Consider the following 16093-nt stretch of genomic DNA (forward strand, 5'->3'; position numbering starts at 1 on the left):
TACAGTCCTTCATATGGAATATAGGTGGATTACAGTCCTTCATAGAGAATATAGGTGGATTACAGTCCTTCATAGGGAATGTAGGTGGATTACAGTCCTTCAAAGGGAATGTAAGTGAATCACAGTCCATCAAAGGTAATGTAGGTGGACTACAGTCCTTCATAGGGTACGTAGGTGAATTACAGTCCTTCATATGGAATATAGGTGGATTACAGTCCTTCATAGGGAATGTAGGTGGATTACAGTCCTTCAAAGGGAATGTAGGTGGATTACAGTCCTTCATAGGGAATGTAAGTGAATCACAGTTCATCAAAGAGAATGTAGGTGGATTACAGTGCTTCATAGGGAATTTAGGTGGATTGCAGTCCTTGAAACCATGCAGAAAAGGATTTCCAGTTTGTCAAGGAGCGCTTCCAGCTGATTCATTAATTACTCCGAATATTTCAAGGAATATCCAGTTTATTGTTAGACATACAACGCGTTTCGGCTATACATAAATTTAGCCTTCATCACCCTCTCACCCTTGTCTCGTAGACTCCATTGTCTTCAAAGACGATATTGATTTAGTCCTTGATACCATGACACCATCAGGTTTAAATGAACATTTGAGTTTTGTCCCATATTTCTAAATATGTTGTCTCTTATTTAGATTTTAATTTGTGTGTTTATTTCCATTAAATGTTATTTGTTTCTAACCCCTGATGATTCCTGAATCCCTTGGTGATATATTACATCATATATGGCATCATTATATCAATGATCGCATCAGAAAATGATCCTTTTGGTGGATAGGATCCTCCATCCACAACCTTGTGCTACCGAGATGACAATCTATAGTTGGTATTTGCAATACAATTTTCTTCTTGGACTTACTTTTCAAATGTGGGAATGAACTATGAAGCATTTGCTTGTTGTGGGGTAGCGTTCCCTTTACCCGCACATTATGATCTTATTAGTCACTATATTTGATCATAATAATAAAAAATGTTTTCCACTTGTAGACTCAGTGCATTAGGATTGAAACGGAACTCTGTCACTACTGATTAGCACTTTTAGGGGCAGCTATTAATTCACATTTACTTATTATATCTAGACATTATCGGGTTTATCTCTCATCTAGTTCCTTTTTCATGTTTTTATTGAATTGATAAATAGGTACACTGTCACTTTAACTTGCACATAGCACTTTATACAGGTTCCGCTTCAGAATTCATATTTAATCATTCTTATTTATGCAATATAGGTCTTATTGGCTGCTATGTAAAGCAGTATTTGGTGACTGTATTCCTGCCCTTTCATTAGCCCACAATAAACATGGTAACAGGTTAGTGCGCATGCCTGATGTGCAGTGAGACTAGAAACATTGCTGACGGCATCATTCATATGATACGGTGAGGTTATGTGACGTCACAGGGGATTTCCTCTTACATGTTGAAGCCTCAAAGATGCACCATGACAGCTCTCATCATGAAAGCCTATGAGCTTGATCAAGACAAATCCTGGGCTCCTCACATCTGTTGATCTTACAGGTTGGATGAGAGGTTCTCATAAGTCAGTGCCAGGAACAGAAGGATCACATGACTGTTACTTCTGTCTAACCAATGTCCCAGGTTTTCCTACAAAAGAGCAAGAAGTCCATGGAATATCCTAATCTGCCTTCAGTTATGAGACCAGTGCCACATGATGACCCTCGTCCAGTAGCAAAGCCTCTAGAGACAAGGAGCCTAGTGGAGGCATCCAATGAAGATGTTGCTGTCCATGGGTCAGCGATGGGGAACAATGCTGATTCAGACATTGAGCCATGTATGTCTGGTGAGCCTCATCTTATATCACAGCCAGAACTTAATGACTTGTTCCAGAACTTATGTTTGCCAAAACCAAATGCAGTTACTGGCTTCAAGACTTCAAGGATGGCATTTGCTGTCACCCGCTACAAAAGTTTCTGTCTTTCGAAGCCGCTAAGATGTCATAACACAGTTTTTAGAACTGGTTGACAACCTGAGCTTTTGCACCGACATTGGTGGGTTGTTTGCAGCTTTGGATTGCTCGCATGAGTTAAGACAGTGGTGTCTCCTAATTGACTCATCAGTGTAAAGACTCCAGGCTGTCTTGTTACACAATGGTAATGTTCACCGTCCAATACCAATACTAATCAATAATTCAATATTCAAATGTTCCCAAGAATAACCGACGCTGAGATTAAGGAAGGCATTTTTGTTGGTCCACAAATCTGACACATCATGAATGACAAGCAATTCAAGGAGCTGCTGGCGGGGAATGAGAAAATTGCTTGGAAATCATTCAAGGATGATTCCCAGAATTTTTTTCGCAACAACCCAACCCCAAATTACATCAAACTGTCATCAACCTTCTGGAAGCTTACAAAGCGATGAAGTGCAACATGTCATTGAACATTCATTTCTTGCATTCACATTTGGAATTCTTCCCTGTAAATCTTGGTGCCATTAGTAATGACCATGGCGAATGGTTTCCCAAAGATATTGCTACTATGAAAAAGCGTTATCAAGTGTCCTGGACTCCATCAATGCTGGCTGACTATTGCCGGACACTAGTACGGGACGCACCAGACGGTGACTACAAATGACCTAATGCTTCATAATCCGTAAAACGTCATCTCATGTTTCACAACGTTTCTAAGTAACATAGTAACATAGTTTTGAAGGCTGAAGGAAGACCTTATGTCCATCTAGTTCAGCCTATTTTTAGTGCAGCTGTTCTGCATTGTTGATCCAGGGGAAGGCAAAAAACTCAGAGTAGAAGCCAATTTTCTCCATAGGGAAAAAAATTCCTTCCCCTAAGCTGGGTCAACCATCTACCTATAATATTCTGTTATTCGTAACCTTCTATACTGTTACTCACAAGAAAAGCCTCCATTCCTTTCTTAAATTCATTCAGTGAGTTGGCCATCACCACTTCCTCAGGAAGAGAATTCCAGAGCCTCACTGCTCTTACCGTGAAGAACCCTCTTCTATGCTGGTGCAGAAATTGTCTTTCCTCCAAACGAAGAGAATGCCCCCTTGTTCTTGTCACAGTCCTTGGTACAAACAGTTCATTGGAGAGATCTCTGTATTGCCCTCTGATATACTTGCACATATATATTAGGTCTCCCCTAAGTCTTCTCTTTTCTAGAGTAAATAGACCTAATTTTGATAACCTTTCTGGGTATTGTAGTGAACCAACCCCATTTATCATTTTAGTAGCCCGCCTTTGAATCCTTTCAAGTTCAGTAAAGTGATGCAGACGATCTGAAATTATATTTCTGCTGGGCTCTAATGGGTTTATTATAATCACGTCACATTTTCAAGGAAGCAAAACTTTGGAAAAAATGTGTTGCCCAGTGTAACATGGAGATTTGTCATTTCCTAATGATATCATTGCATTACATATTTAGGATTGGTACAATCTAATATATTATATTTATTCAGATTTTTTTATTCAGATTTTAGGAACAAATGTGCTGGCAAATCCTGATAATGGAAAATCGTAGCCCCCGGAGATCCATGAGTCTGTCAGTGTGAGTATCACAGATGGAGATGTCTGTGTGTAATGACTCTATAGAATAGGTGACTCTCACTTTTTGTATTGAAGAACTGAAATCAATTCCCTTTTGATGATCTTCTAATGATGTGAGAGGCTCCTGTATAGAGACTCTCCTTTTTTCCATGATCGGGGCTCTTGTTTAGGAATCTAATGTACGGAGTGTGACCTGGTCAATTTCTTATGGACTAATATGTAGACTCATTTTATAGTACTGACCTAGAAAACAAGGATTCTGAAATCTCAGCGTTTTTTTAAGTCAGTGGTTTGTCAAGTGTTTCAGGAGTTTTGCAGCAAATTTTACTTATTCAAGTGAATTAAAAAATGCATGTAAAAGCACAGCAAATACTTGTATTCAGCATGGGAAAAAACCAGACAGAGCCAGAAAACAGTCACATGCCATACGGACCATCAGAGTGACAGAGTGATGCTAGCCCATTGTGACATCACTGGCGATGCTAGCCCATTATGACATCACTGGTGATGCTAGCCCATTGTGACATCACTGGTGATGCTAGCCCATTGTGACATCACTGGTGATGCTAGCCCATTATGACATCACTGGTGATGCTAGCCCATTATGATATCACTGGTGATGCTAGCCCATTATGACATCACTGGTGATGCTAGCCCATTATGACATCACTGGTGATGCTAGCCCATTATGACATCACAGGTGATTCTTGGCCATTGTGACATCACAGCTCAGTCCCTACTTATAGAATGTTCACAGGGTCACCGGTGCCATTTATGGTTCTATAGTGACTGAGAGCGTTTGCAATTTTTCACTATGTCTGGATTATGTCTGAGCGATTTTCAGGTAGATGCTCTGTTGGAGACTCTTACCAACAATCTCCCTAACACTGAGCTTCTACCACCCGATGGCGTCCTCTGCTTCACTCACCGGCTGGTGGTGGAGCTAGTCAATGACTGCCTGACCAAAAACAATGAAGATAAACTAACATCAGAGTATCTGACGGATTTACGTCACAACATCAGAACATTACTACAGCAGGTAAGTGGCGGACACTCGGCACAAATCTTCTCCATAGTCATAGATAATAATGGTGGGAGAGAAGCTTCTTTCCTTCCATATAAAACACAACGAGTCCCTAGATATGGAGTCGTTGTATCTGCAGAGAGGAGCAGAGGACACATACAATGGCCGCCTCCATTGTTTCCTTTCTTATCTCTGAATTTTTCTTTTTGTGTCTTTTCTTCTTTATAGGCTGAAAATAGATCTCAATATGGAGATTTGGCTTTTGTTAAGGAACTGGCCGAAGAAGTCCTGCGTGTATTAGAAGGTCCGGCCTGCTCGCCGGAACGCCCGGTAAGGAGCCATCATCTTCTCTATCACACGTCCTTGTTTTCTGATCTTCTCCAGATCACCAATCAGATATCAGAAGATCTGGTGTCACATAATCCACATAAGTGAGAGACGTTTCTAAGAAAAGTTCTCATGATGGCGCGTGATTTGTAGAGTTACAGTTGGTGCATCAGTAAATGTTGGTTTACTCCTTCCTGATTCATGTATTTGGTGATTTAGTGAAATCTTCCACATATTAATTAACTGTATTATATCTATCAGGAAACACCAGAAGGCGACGACGAATATGGGGCGACTGTGACCCAGGAAACCCCTGACTCTAATAGGAGTCAGCCGGAGCTGAGCAGCGATCTGATCACAGGTGAACCGATCACATAACCTCCTACAATGAATCTCCAGATATTACACAGCAGGGAATAATGGCAGATCACTCTCTACTCCATGGAATGGGACCTGTCAGCACATGTTACATATAGGAGTGGTGGGATGACGGTGTAGGACGTTCCCCTATTATATACAGATATTACACAGCAGGGAATAATGGTAGATCACTCTCTACTCCATGTAATGGGACCTGTCAGCACATGTTACATATAGGAGTGGTGGGATGATGGTGTAGGACGTTCCCCCTATTATATCCAGATATTACACAGCAGGGAATAATGGCAGATCACTCTCTACTCCATGTAATGGACCTGTCAGCACATATTACATATAGGAGTGGTGGGATGACGGTGTAGGACGTTCCCCCTATTATATCCAGATATTACACAGCAGGGAATAATGGCAGATCACTCTCTACTCCATGTAATGGACCTGTCAGCACATATTACATATAGGAGTGGTGGGATGACGGTGTAGGACGTTCCCCCTATTATATCCAGATATTACACAGCAGGGAATAATGGCAGATCACTCTCTACTCCATGTAATGGGACCTGTCAGCACATATTACATATAGGAGTGGTGGGATGACGGTGTAGGACGTTCCCCTATTATATCCAGATATTACACAGCAGGGAATAATGGCAGATCACTCTCTACTACATGTAATGGAACCTGTCAGCACATATTACATATAGGAGTGGTGGGATGACGGTGTAGGACGTTCCCCTATTATATCCAGATATTACACAGCAGGGAATAATGACAGATCACTCTCTACTCCATGGAATAGGACCTGTCAGCACATGTTACATATAGGAGTGGTGGGATGACGGTGTAGGACGTTCCCCTATTATATACAGATATTACACAGCAGGGAATAATGGTAGATCACTCTCTACTCCATGTAATGGGACCTGTCAGCACATGTTACATATAGGAGTGGTGGGATGATGGTGTAGGACGTTCCCCCTATTATATCCAGATATTACACAGCAGGGAATAATGGCAGATCACTCTCTACTCCATGTAATGGACCTGTCAGCACATATTACATATAGGAGTGGTGGGATGACGGTGTAGGACGTTCCCCTATTATATCCAGATATTACACAGCAGGGAATAATGGCAGATCACTCTCTACTCCATGTAATGGAACCTGTCAGCACATATTACATATAGGAGTGGTGGGATGACGGTGTAGGACGTTCCCCTATTATATCCAGATATTACACAGCAGGGAATAATGGCAGATCACTCTCTACTCCATGTAATGGAACCTGTCAGCACATATTACATATAGGAGTGGTGGGATGACGGTGTAGGACGTTCCCCTATTATATCCAGATATTACACAGCAGGGAATAATGGCAGATCACTCCCTACTCCATGGAATGGGACCTGTCAGCACATGTTACATATAGGAGTGGTGGGATGACGGTGTAGGATGTTCCCCTATTATATACAGATATTACACAGCAGGGAATAATGACAGATCACTCCCTACTCCATGTAATGGGACCTGTCAGCACATGTTACATATAGGAGTGGTGGGATGACGGTGTAGGACGTTCCCCTATTATATACAGATATTACACAGCAGGGAATAATGGCAGATCACTCTCTACTCCATGTAATGGAACCTGTCAGCACATATTACATATAGGAGTGGTGGGATGACGGTGTAGGACGTTCCCCTATTATATCCAGATATTACACAGCAGGGAATAATGGCAGATCACTCTCTACTCCATGTAATGGAACCTGTCAGCACATATTACATATAGGAGTGGTGGGATGACGGTGTAGGACGTTCCCCTATTATATCCAGATATTACACAGGAGGGAATAATGGCAGATCACTCCCTACTCCATGTAATGGACCTGTCAGCACATGTTACATATAGGAGTGGTGGGATGACGGTGTAGGATGTTCCCCTATTATATACAGATATTACACAACAGGGAATAATGGCAGATCACTCTCTACTCCATGTAATGGAACCTGTCAGCACATATTACATATAGGAGTGGTGGGATGACGGTGTAGGACGTTCCCCTATTATATCCAGATATTACACAGCAGGGAATAATGGCAGATCACTCTCTACTCCATGTAATGGACCTGTCAGCACATGTTACATATAGGAGTGGTGGGATGACGGTGTAGGATGTTCCCCTATTATATACAGATATTACACAGCAGGGAATAATGGCAGATCACTCTCTACTCCATGTAATGGACCTGTCAGCACATGTTACATATAGGAGTGGTGGGATGACGGTGTAGGACGTTCCCCTATTATATCCAGATATTACACAGCAGGGAATAATGGCAGATCACTCTCTACTCCATGTAATGGACCTGTCAGCACATGTTACATATAGGAGTGGTGGGATGACGGTGTAGGACGTTCCCCTATTATATCCAGATATTACACAGCAGGGAATAATGGCAGATCACTCCCTACTCCATGTAATGGACCTGTCAGCACATGTTACATATAGGAGTGGTGGGATGACGGTGTAGGACGTTCCCCTATTATATACAGATATTACACAGCAGGGAATAATGGCAGATCACTCTCTACTCCATGTAATGGGACCTGTCAGCACATGTTACATATAGGAGTGTGCAGCGAGGGTGGGGGTCCTCATTCATGTGATGATTGGGGGTCCGCCACCACTTACCTTACATTAATCTATGGATGCACCATACGTCCGTATTATTCCCGTTTACAGACGTCTTGTTATTTCTCCCTTATGTTGCAGTATTATGTATGTAGGATTGATATCGACTAATATATTTTATTTATTCATCACTTTATCACTATTTTAGTACCATCAGCGCTGGCGAATCCCAACAGTGGAATCTGTGGGATCCCGGAGATCCAAGAATCTGCCGGTGTAAGTATTATAGAGCCATAGGGGGTGTCTGTGTATCACCAGATCATGGGGTGTGAGTGACCCATCCAGTATTATCCCCATATAACCATGGGACGGCTCTGTTCTAAGCGTAGATGACTCTTTGGTGTTAGAGAATAGTATTTATAGTAAATGGAATCTGTCACCAGGTTTATGCTGCTGACAGATTCATCCTGAGATGTTTTCCTGCAGCTTCTAGATCTTAGTATTATTTCTTATTCTTTTTTAGGACTTGATGAAATCATTGATCCCGGCAGGAGAACCGCGTATGAGCGACTATGAAACATCTAAACTGATCGGCAGAGGAGGTTTTGGGTGAGATTTCTATTCCCATAATCCCCATTTCTCAGGGTTCCCTATGACAATGCTTCGGCCTCTGTGCTCTACCAGTCAGTGTTGTCATAGGGAAACGATTGGAGTCCACATCTCCAGGTCACTATTCAGCTCAGTTATATACAGCTGAGCGAACTGTTCTGTAACCAATCAGTCTGTAAGGAAAGGGATGATATAATAGACGACACTCCCCGGTCCTAGACCTCCTCTGCTCTTCTGCATCCGCCTACACCAGTTTCCCTGTCCTCCGCATCGATCTTAGGTTTTTTGGGGCCCCATTATGGAGCTGATAAGAGTAATTGGTTGCACACGGTCACGTGAGGGGTGACACGATACTGACGGTAATGACATCTGCACCCCCACCCTCCACCATAACCATGTGAGTCTGATCACCGGCCCCAGCAGCAGGAGGAAGAACAGCCAAAGACCGGCACAGAGGACGGAGCACTGCAATGATGGATGGGCAGGGACGAGGACAAGTGGGTCTAATGTGTTTAATTAAATTTTAACCTCTTCCTGCCCCTCCATTTATTCTGCCACGGGCTGTGGAGAAAGCCAAAAACCAACTTCTTACGACTATTGGAGCATTTTCAATTTTATCCAATTTTTATTTTTACTGAATCCTATCTATTGGTGGGTTATAGGGAATCTGCCCAAGATGAATTTCGGTAGATTCTCTCATCTACAATGTGACCTGGTGAGGGCAGACGTGGCGTGGTGCAGACCTCCCATCATCTATGGAGTGTTATTTCATGGGTTCTAGATGTGGATTTCTAGCTGGTATTAAACATTAGTATAAAAGATCATGGAATGACTTGTGTATATAGACTGTTAATAAGGCTTTATTATAAACCATGGATTCTCCTTCTCTTCAGGGCCGTCTACCTAGTGCGCCACAAAGAATCACAACAGACCTTTGCCATGAAGAAAGTGACCAAGAGGAGCCTGAAAACTCCTATTAGAGTGGACATGGCCTTTCTGGAGCGGGACATCCTAACATTCGCAGATTGTCCCTTTGTGGCCTCCATGCTCTGCTCTTTCCCTACGAGATCTGACCTTTGTATGGTCATGGAGTATGTAGGAGGTAGGACCCACACCTTGTGTTATATTCAGCCCATGTCTGCTGACATCTTATCACCTCTCACATCATTAAGACTTATCCCCATGGACGGTTACATCCCCACAGAGCATTTACTATAGGTTATCTCTTACCATGGTGCCCGGAAAGTCATTGATGTGTGGGATCTCCCTGTCGGTCCGCACTGAGCACGTCAATATCTCCAGCTGTAGACGAGATGTGACATCACTTTATGTCATTAGTTACTTGGACAACAATTTCATCATGACCTCAGACTAATATTCTGTACATTCTGTGCTTATATATTTTCTCCTGCCCCAATGTTTCTGCTCACTTCTCTTTATAGATCATGGTGTTCTGCTGTATAAACCCCTCACCGGTCATATTTCCTTTCTTCTATAGGTGGAGACTGTCGGACCCTTCTAAACATGATGGGTCATTTCCCTGTCTTGTTGGCCCGCTTGTACTTTGCAGAAGCGGTCCTTGGTGTGGAATACCTGCATAGTTACGGTGTGGTGCACAGAGACCTGAAGCCGGAGAAGTAAGTGCATACCTGTAGTATAACAAAGGGGGGAAGTTATCCCTTATCATCTCACGGACAATAAAGCTAAAATCATCTTCTCTTTCACAGCTTCCTGATAACATCTGCTGGACATATTAAAATTAGCGACTTTGGACTTTCAAAAGTTGGTGTCATGATACCACACACCAACATCTACAAGCAATCAGCAGAGGACATCTCCAGAGAGTTCCAGGATGAGGAGGTCAGCATTACACACAGGAACTTAGCTTGTTCTGTACAAATCTCATAACTCTATTTTCTCTTCCCCACATTCTTCATTTTTAGACAGCTTTTCCACTGATATTTTATCTTCTCTAATTCTGTTATTATGTCAAGAACTTGTCATAATAATCGTTTCATCGATTCTCATCTCTATCTTCTGTTGGTTTCCAGGTGTGCGGCACCCCGTGGTACACAGCCCCTGAGGTCATCCTGAAGAAAGGCTACGGAAGACCTATTGACTGGTGGTCAATGGGCATCATAATATATGAATTTGTCCATGGCTATACACCATTTGATGGGGATTTCCAAACTGGGCTGAATAAAAATATTGTCGGTGGTAAGTAGAATAATCCCATCATTGCTTTGCCTGGTTACATGGCTTTAGTTATTTCCTTTGCTTTACCTTATAGTCCAATACAGAGGATTTATTTTCTGTAACTTTCTATATAACAGGAGATATAATTTGGGATACTTATCAAGCTACTCTATCCGATGATCAGGACCCCATCACTCAGCTGCAGGACCTCATCACTCAGCTGCTCAGTATAAATCCTGTGGATAGCCTTCTGCAGGACCTCATCAGTCAGCTGCTCAGAGCAAATCCTGTGGATAGACTTGGGACAGGTAACAGATACAATAATATCAATATTCCCTTGTTACACCGATGACGTATCACTCATGTCCATGAGGATCATTACTTCTCTATCAGCTTCATCATTTATAGTTCTCCCTACTAAGATTTTCATTCTATTTCCTACATGTCTGCTCAGTTGTGTAATTAGTTCTAATTAAGATAAACTGTTCAGATATGAAGCTGTCTCTGACAATGTCCGAATCACTTTTGTTTTCCTTTATCCAGGAGGAGCTTTTGAGATCAGGGGTCATCCATTTCTTGTTGACTTAGACTTTGATTCCCTTCTAAGTCAAAAGCTAGTGTACGTTCCTCAGCTTGTGGACACCAGCTTATTTACCAGTAAGTAGAAGGAGCCATCATCTAGACTAAGTGTCTGTTTGTCTCGTCTTCCTTATTTTGTGACAATTGGTTCCCATTAATAAATGGTGACTCTATTATACTGACAATCTCTAATAACACTTCATTACCTATGTCTTGCAGACCTTTGGGATATGAAGAAACATCTGGTCTCAGAGGATGAGAAGGCCACAAGTGAGGACAATGAGAGCCTTGACTTTAAAAATTTTACATCATCTTCTGAAAGGCTTTTTAAAGTAAGTATGTGATTAATAAATCAAAAATATGTATAAAAAGACCTATGAAGGTAGACATACAATTATTTCATATCTTATTGCTTCCGCATGTAGCTCCTTACCACCGCTAACATAATGAAGATTAATGAGAATCCCAAGTCTTCTCCAGATTGTACCCTAGAATCCAGCACAAATATCTCAGAAATGTGAGTAGATTATGGGGCTATTACTGGGATCTCGAGGCTGATTATGTGCACACCAAATATGGGACATAAATATCATAATATCAAATGCAACATCCACCATCCCATGGTTAGCAGTCAATGTGCTTTTGGCCTTAGTAATTGCTGGTGATAACAGCCTATGATCGAGGCCAGTCATGCATTTTTAGAACTGCCCACTCTGAAGGAGAGATGTATTATTATATGCCAGATATTCATGGTAGTTGTTTTCCACTCTACTCGATAAAAGTTAGTTTTGAGCAGAAGACCTTCCCCGCTATGGCAGTCATATGTCCTATTAGGCCTTATTGTCGGTGTTCTTATAGTGAGACAACCCCTTTTATAATGCGTTTACTTGTGATTTACATGTTTTTCTTCTTCCAAACAGGCAGAAAGAATCTGTTCCCTTATCTGATAGCGACAACGCTATTTATTTCTTGCCATTCTTGTTCCAACTGTCAGGTATGTCCATGTCTACAGCACCTACAATGGGAATGTTGACTTCAAGGCTCCAATATTTCCACATGGTTTTTCTGTAATAGGTCTCTTAAGTTTTCCATGTTTCATGTATAAATGGTGACCATGTTATACTGACAACCTCTAATAACACTTCATTACCTATGTCTTCTAGATCATTCTGAGATGAAGAAACATCTGGACTCAGAGGATGAGGAGGATCCCGAGTCCCCTCCAGAGTGTGCACCAAAATCTAGCACAAATGTCTCAGAAAAGTAAGTAGCTTATGGGGTCATTACTGGGAGCTCATCACCAAATATAGGATATAAATACCATAATATCACATGCAGCATCCACCATCCCATGATTAGCGGTCATTGTGCATTTGGTCTTAGTAACTTCTTCTGATAACAGCCCATAATTGTGGATGGTTATGCATTTTTAGTGCTGCCCCCAACACTGTAGGAGAGATGTCGTATAATATGCCAGATATTCTTGGTACTTGTTTTCTGCTCCACTCCATAAAAGTTAGTTTTGAGCAGAAGACCTTCCCCACTATGGCAGTCATATGTCCTATTAGGCCTTATAGTCGGTGTTCTTATAGTGAGACAACCCCTTTTATAATGCGTTTACTTGTGATTTACTTGTTTTTCTTCTTCCATACAGGCAGAAAGAATCTGTCCTCATATTTGATAGTGATGATTCTGCTTTTCGCTTGCCATCCTTGTCCCATCTATCAGGTATGTCCATGTCTACAGCACCAACAATGTGAATGTTGACTTCAAGGCTCAAATATCCATACATGGTTTTTATGTTTTCCATGTTTCATGTATAAATGGTGACTATGTTATACTGACAACCTCTAATAACACTTCATTACCTATGTCTTGTAGATCATTCTGAGATAAAGAAACATCTGGACTCAGAGGATGAGGAGGATCCCGAGTCCCCTCCAGAGTGTGCACCAAAATCCAACACAAACGTTTCAGAAAAGTAAGTAGATTATGGGGTCATTACTGGGAGCTCATCACCAAATATAGGCCATAAATACCATAATATCACATGCAGCATCCACCATCCCTTGGTTAGCGGTCATTGTGCATTTGGCATTAGTAACTTCTGGTGATAACAGCCCATAATTGTGGATGGTTATGCATTTTTAGTGCTGCCCCCCAACACTATAGGAGAGATGTCATATAATATGCCAGATATTCATGGTATTTGTTTTCTGCTCTGCTCTATAAAAGTTAGTTTTGAGCAGAAGACCTTCCCCACTATGGCAGTCATATGTCCTATTAGGCCTTATAGTCGGTGTTCTTATAGTGAGACAACCCCTTTTATAATGCGTTTACTTATGATTTACTTGTTTTTCTTCTTCCATACAGGCAGAAAGAATCTGTCCTCATATTTGATAGTGACGATTCTGCTTTTCTCTTGCCATCCTTGTCCCATCTATCAGGTATGTCTATGTCTACAGCACCAACAATGTGAATGTTGACTTCAAGGCTCAAATATCTCCACATGGTTTTTATGTTTTCCATGTTTCATGTATAAATGGTGACTACGTTATACTGACAACCTCTAATAACACTTCATTACCTATGTCTTGTAGATCATTCTGAGATAAAGAAACATCTGGACTCAGAGGATGAGGAGGATCCCGAGTCCCCTCCAGAGTGTGCACCAAAATCCAACACAAACGTTTCAGAAAAGTAAGTAGATTATGGGGTCATTACTGGGAGCTCATCACCAAATATAGGACATAAATACCAGAATATCACATGCAGCACCCACCATCCCATGGTTAGCGGTCATTGTGCATTTGGCTTCAGAAACCATTGGTGATAACAGCCCATATCTGCCGCCGGTTGAGCATTTTTCGTGCTGCCGACACTGTAGGAGAGATGTAGTATTACATGCCACACATTCTTAGTAGAAGGTAGCGTTGAGCAGAAGACCTTCCCTACTATGGCAGTCATATCTCCCATTAGGCCTTATAGTTGGTGTTCTTATAGACAACCCCTTTTATAATGTGTTTACTTGTGATTTATGAGTTTTTTTCTTCCTAACAGGCAGAAAGGATCTGTCCCCGTATCTGATGGAGACGACGACGCTATTACCATCTTACCATCCTCGTCCCCACTATCAGGTATGTCCATGTCTACAGCAAAAACAATGTGAATGTTGACTTCAAGGCTCCAATATCTCCACATGGTTTTTCTGTAATAGGTCTCCTTTGTTATTTATGTTGCCCATGGGCCCATACTGCATCTCTATTTCACTAATTTTGCACAGGAGCTTTTTCATGGATTCTGTGAGATGCGTTGTGGGATCCAATAACCTACATCATCATAAGGCGACATTGTCTCCTATAGTAGAATATCGCTCATCAGTGATGCACCACATGGCGGCACACAGGGCGCTTACTGCTCTATATCAGTGACACATCTAATGCCCCTCAGATGGGATTATGTACATTATATAGGACTTATTCTGCCCTATTATGATATAATACCAGATTATCAGGACTATAGGAGACAGGACTAGAACAATCCTACTATATACAGGAGACAAAGCAGATCCCATTAGGATATGTCATTACTGAGGTTTTGTTTTTTACTTTCTGATCAGATTTTCCAGCTCAGACAGAAAGAATATCTGCAACAAATCTGAGTAATAAAGAAGAAAAATCAGAAAAAGGAAAAAAGGGGAAAAAGAGACGAGGTAAGTGTGAGAATCAGCCCCATGTTGTGTGATATCAGTGAGAATCACTCATGTGGAGCAGATGTCATCTGTCAGTGATGGGATTATCACATGTATGATGGCTGACAATGACCCCTGACCTCTGTGTGATAATATTCCTCTGCCGTCCGGCCACAGTGACCGCACAGTAGTATCATGTCCGATGGCGTCCCATCACTTACATTATATTCACTTCTCTTCTCATAGGCTCCATCTTCCGCCGGATCTTATCATCCTGCCGGCGTGGATTATCCAGGGCTGCTCGAGTATTTGCTTGTTGTCACTGTTGCCCTAGAACCATCTGAAAGACAGGAAACCTAAGCATCCAGCGCCCTGAAGCCCAGCAGATCCACCATCACTGCTGGGCACAAAAGCGGGACTAACTCCTAGCCGCGGTCTACGGACCAAACATTGGGCATGGGCAGGGCCTTGGGGGCAGATCCCAAGTGCGCTCAACCATGTGAAATTGGAATCATGGAAAAGTTGACAGTGATTTCTCATCTTTACAACAAAATTTACAAAACCATTTTTTTTTAGCGACCACCTGTCCCTCTGATTTCCCTTTGAGGGGTTTCTATGGCAGAAAATACCCAAAAGTGACACCATTCTAAAAACTGCACCCCTCAAGGTGCTCTAAACTACATTCAAGAAGATTATTAACCCTTCAGGTGCTTCACAGGAACTAAAGCAACGTGGAAGGAAAAATGGACACTTTAATTTTTCCAACAAAAATGTTCTTTTAGCATCAATTTTTTCATTTTCACATGGGCAACAGGATAAAATGGTTCGCAAAATTTGTTGAGCAATTTCTCCTGAGTAAACCGATACCTCATATGTGGTCATAAACCACTGTTTGGGTGCACGGCAGGGCTCGGAAGGGAAGGAGCGCTATTTGACTTTTTGAATGGAAAATATGCTGGAATATTTAGCGGTTGCCATGTCGCGTTTGGAGAGCCCCTGTGTACCTAAACATTGGAGCTCCCCCTCAAGTGACCCCATTTTGTAAACTAGACCCCCAAGGAACTTATCTAGATGCATATGAGCACTTTGAACCCCCAGGTGCTTCACAAATTGATCCA

General features: G+C 41.9%; 1 protein-coding gene and 1 long non-coding RNA gene across 2 annotated transcripts; both read left to right on the plus strand.

Moving 5' to 3' along the window:
- The first annotated feature begins 230 nt into the window (after window positions 1-230).
- LOC141075642 (microtubule-associated serine/threonine-protein kinase 3-like) lies at window positions 231-13684 on the plus strand. Its single transcript, XM_073562752.1, has 16 exons — window positions 231-3535; window positions 4787-4888; window positions 5147-5246; window positions 8109-8176; window positions 8424-8509; window positions 9403-9611; window positions 10008-10146; window positions 10237-10369; window positions 10561-10726; window positions 10843-11013; window positions 11249-11362; window positions 11504-11616; window positions 11710-11801; window positions 12205-12278; window positions 12939-13012; window positions 13658-13684. Exons 5-16 carry the CDS (start codon window positions 8430-8432, stop codon window positions 13682-13684), a joined length of 1392 nt encoding a protein of 463 aa, XP_073418853.1. The 5' UTR covers window positions 231-3535; window positions 4787-4888; window positions 5147-5246; window positions 8109-8176; window positions 8424-8429.
- A 179-nt stretch (window positions 13685-13863) lies between these two features.
- On the plus strand, window positions 13864-15808 carry LOC141075664 (uncharacterized). Its single transcript, XR_012227315.1, has 4 exons — window positions 13864-13984; window positions 14345-14421; window positions 14904-14996; window positions 15222-15808. It is a non-coding gene; the product is annotated as an uncharacterized lncRNA (long non-coding RNA).
- Window positions 15809-16093: the final 285 nt, after the last annotated feature.

This window comes from Dendrobates tinctorius, unplaced genomic scaffold (genome assembly GCF_039654945.1).
Source record: "Dendrobates tinctorius isolate UK_male_01 unplaced genomic scaffold, ASM3965494v1 ptg000366l, whole genome shotgun sequence".
Lineage (NCBI taxonomy): Eukaryota > Metazoa > Chordata > Amphibia > Anura > Dendrobatidae > Dendrobates > Dendrobates tinctorius.